The sequence below is a fragment of the Aplysia californica genome, unplaced genomic scaffold, assembly GCF_000002075.1.
Source record: "Aplysia californica isolate F4 #8 unplaced genomic scaffold, AplCal3.0 scaffold00050, whole genome shotgun sequence".
Classification (NCBI taxonomy): Eukaryota; Metazoa; Mollusca; class Gastropoda; order Aplysiida; family Aplysiidae; genus Aplysia; species Aplysia californica.
Window position 1 is genome coordinate 626,970 of NW_004797320.1, and position 4,028 is coordinate 630,997.

At 40.4% G+C, this 4,028-nt stretch overlaps 1 protein-coding gene across 1 annotated transcript in view; it reads right to left on the minus strand.

The window, feature by feature from the left end:
- The window catches only part of LOC101863002 (fibrillin-1), a gene marked incomplete in the record, with an annotated part of 97,899 nt that overhangs the window by 57,360 nt on the left and 36,511 nt on the right, over positions 1 to 4,028 (minus strand). Inside the window, 3 exon segments of the mRNA XM_013079392.2 lie at positions 829 to 954; positions 2,476 to 2,673; positions 3,360 to 3,455. Of these exon segments, the coding sequence (XP_012934846.1) occupies positions 829 to 954; positions 2,476 to 2,673; positions 3,360 to 3,455 (420 nt within the window).

The window sequence follows — 4,028 nt, forward strand, 5'->3', positions numbered from 1 at the left end:
TACATATATATATATATTTAAAAAGATGTTTACAAAAACCCGAGTTACGAGGCTAGAGTTGCTATCCCACGAAATGTGACAAAGCGTAAGCCATAGGATAAGATCTAACGAATTTTATAAACACAATAAAGGAACTGGAACGCCAAAGTAATTACATGTACATGTATATCCATCTTCGACAGGATTGAACCAAGTAAGCCGAGAATACCGGGTACTGGTTTGAATTTATTGTGTGATGATAATGTAAACCTCAAAAAGTCATTGATGGACTAAATCAAATCATATCACAATGTTTCCCATTGCTGACAGATATGAAATTTATCCTATTATTAAGAATAAAAATTTCACCTTTCAAGCGGTTGGGCCATGTCGGATAAAGAGGAACACTAATAATGCTGTCGATTTCTAAAGAATTAATCATTTTTCATTGTAATGTTAATGCAATCATGTAGTGACATTAGCCAGAAGGAGCGTAGGTCTTGTCTCCGAAAACTGGAACGTGTGACACACAGTCACGCACAATCGTACACACAAACATTCACGCTCCCAATCTCACCAACTGATGGGAAAAGAATAAGATAAACTGATAAACTTAGCGACAGAAAAGGAAGGAAACTCTGGTAGAATGGCTAGTAGAATGGCTGTTATTGTTGTTTTCGTTGGTGATGATGACGGTGGTGCTGGTGGTGGTGGTGCTGGTGGTGGTGATGGTGATGATGATGATGATGATGATGATGATGATGATGATGATGATGATGATGATGATGATGATGATGATGCCACCCTCAAAGTAACTTTGGCCACGCCTTTCCTTTTGTCGGCTCTTACCTTCACACACTTTGGTAATGGGGTTCTGGGTCTGCCCCTCTTTACACTGACACCTGTACGAGCCCAAGGTGTTGACGCACTCACCACCCACACACAGGCCTGGGATGGCGTGACACTCGTTCACATCTGGGGAGAAAAGAAAGTTAAGTGGGCACGGCTGTGTATGATCTCGAGATACTGTGCGGTCAACACCCCCTTTAAAGACGGAATGTGAAATACATTTGGGCGATTTTATGACATGAGGCTGACAAATAATTCCCATTTCTGAAATTGCAGAGCGAAAATAGTCTAGAGCAATAAAATCCCACCGACAAACCGTTTGCTGGTTCAATGTTCCCGTAACTCTCCTTTGGTATGTTGGACTTCTCTTAACTCTTTGAAGAGTCTGTTACCCTGAACTGTTGAGACACCTGCTAGGTGCAGGTAGAATATTGTAGCTTCCAGTGGGAGAGCTTATTTCTTCTTCGAACGAAAATCTTCACTGGCAATGGACACAAACTTCTCTGTCTGACCTGGGCTTTCCTTAGACTAGTCAGTTTGATTTATATGCATATTAGACTCACATCAAATTATCTCATCTTTTGTTGATAAGAGTCAGGAGACCTAAGAACCCCCCCCCCCTCCCCTTTTCAAGCCCCACCCTACCTGTTGACAACAGATGATTTGTGTAAAAAAGAAAGCAGTGTTGGATCACGCTGCTATTTTGTTATCCACATAAATCTGAAGCTCGCTGTACCAACTGAGCAGGCCTTAGAGAATAATATCTTAGCCCGCTGAGGTTCAGAATGTTTGAGTTTACTCCGCAAGCAGGGATGACCCACCTTAACAGGCGTTGGGTGACCGAATGTATGTCTGTTCAAACAAGTCTTCTTTTGATCCAATAGTTATTTCTCACATTGGCTTAAACTGATTTGAGCATTTCATATAAATAATGCCTGACCATTCATTTATTGCCTACAAGTATGGATATTAAGGCATCAGGAGTATGGCAAAGTTTAAACAATAATGCATAGGCAGCGTGAAAGGCTCAATGCAGCCGCAAAGTTGAAAAATGAACAAGGCTATTCAGCTTGCTCACGTCAGAATAATGCATTTCCTTTCGACTTCTGAAGGTAAAAAAGAACACAGAAACCAACAAGTAAATGTCAAAGAAAGCGTAGAGCCTCTAAACTCACAAAGTTTGCCAAACTTAACAAACGGGCACAAAGAAATAATTTATTACTGTCAGGATAGCACACCAACCCAAGAAGTCCTGATCAGAAAACCAAACATTACGAGAGACCCGCTAACAAAGCTAAAAGAACAATTAATGATGTCATGACACTCCGTATGCTGTAGGCCTACCATTGTCAAGTGAAAATATCAATTTGGAGATTGGTCACTCGAGAGTGTCCCTGAGCAAGACAAGCATCGCTAAAAACAGGACACTGCACACCGGTGACCACCAATAATGTACATATTTGTATTGACTTGGTTGGAGTTTCTTTCGTAAAAGAATGGGACGCCCGTGTCATTTATACATTGTCGAACACGTTGCTATTAAAGACGACCCCCACCACCACGAAAAGGACAAACACTTGTAATTCCTTTCGTTTTGTTCTTCTAAAAGAGAGTGTGGTGGGGGTGGGGGAGGGGGAGCTTTCTCACCTTGACATGTGTTAGTGCTTGGATTTGGAATGTATCCTCTGCGGCATGGATGCGGAGTACTGGGGCACTGTTCACAAGGCCTGCCCCAGGCGGCACCGATGGTGGAACAACAGAGAGTCTTGGTGCACACCACACCTGTCAGCTGGCCCCTACAGATGTCTTCACTCACCTGTGTGAAGCATGGCCCGGTTCGGAAGTCTAGGAAAATAATTATTTAAAAGATCGATAAAGACTCACAGTAAGAGATCTGTTACTTTTGTTTCTTCTTGTTTTGATTTGAACTGTAAAAATAATTTCAAAAGTACTCATCGTGATTTCATATACTTAAAATATTTAAGGTAGAATTTAAACGGGACCCCATAATTCTATAAGGGTCCGACAATTGAATTTATCAAAACTTGAAGTTTTAATTTACTTCAACACTCCTAATCTACTGCCAGATTTGTCTGTCTATGTGTCTATCAACGAAAGTTCCTGTCTTTCTGTCCACGTTTCTGTTTGCTGGTTTTTCTTTTCTGTCTTGTCTGCCTGTCTGTCTCTCGCTAAGTGAGTCTCATAATCTGGATGCTTTTTCCTCATAAGGATGATAATAGGTTCCTATTCTTCCTGTCTGACTACACCAACACAGACACTTAGGTTCAAGAAATTGGTATCTTTGTCCCATAGTACTCACAGTCAACTGGACTTGGGTCAAAATGTCCGACTTTAAACAATCTGAACGATCAGAACACCTTACAAGCCACAACAGCTGTCTCTATTAATTTGTGCTAATACAGAAAGTCAAAGAATTTATACCGAATAACCCAGACTTAAACAAAATTTACTTCTTTTTAAATAAAATTAGAATGTCACACCGGATTACCTTGTTTTGAGCACCATCTTACCTTGCTCACAGTTTTGCCCAGTGTAACCATACGGGCACGCACACCTGTTTCTTCCTATACATCTTCCTCCGTTGAGACATCCACCTCGACACTGTTCTGTAGGAGGAAAAAACAAGAATCAGCAATCACCTACTTTGAAACCAGGAAACCGGCGAATGTACATGTTTAAAGCTTAGGCTCTTCAGAGAGTACGCACATGACGTGAGTTCGATTCCCTCATGAGGAATATTACATAGTTGATCGAGTGTGGTATTTCAACAAGGATGTATTTTCCATACTACTTAGGTCGAAGCTCCCTGTCTCCTTATTGAAGTGAAGTGTGTCGAAGGCAGCATTTAAAAAAATCACTGCCCAAGTATATTATTGCTAAACGTCTAGAGAATCTAAGGCTAAGCTAAAACAAAACACAGCCATCACATAACTTCAGAAAGATTACGAAAAACAACGATACATGCACAGACATTTCTGCCTATTTTTCTCTTTTTCTTTTCTTTGATGATCTATTCAACGGTGACATTATCAGTGTTTCAGCGCTATTCTGCAAAGTATTCTAAATAACTCAAAAGGAACGTGATACATACATACATACATACATACATACATACATACATACATACATACATACATACATACATACACACACACACACACACACACATACATACATAT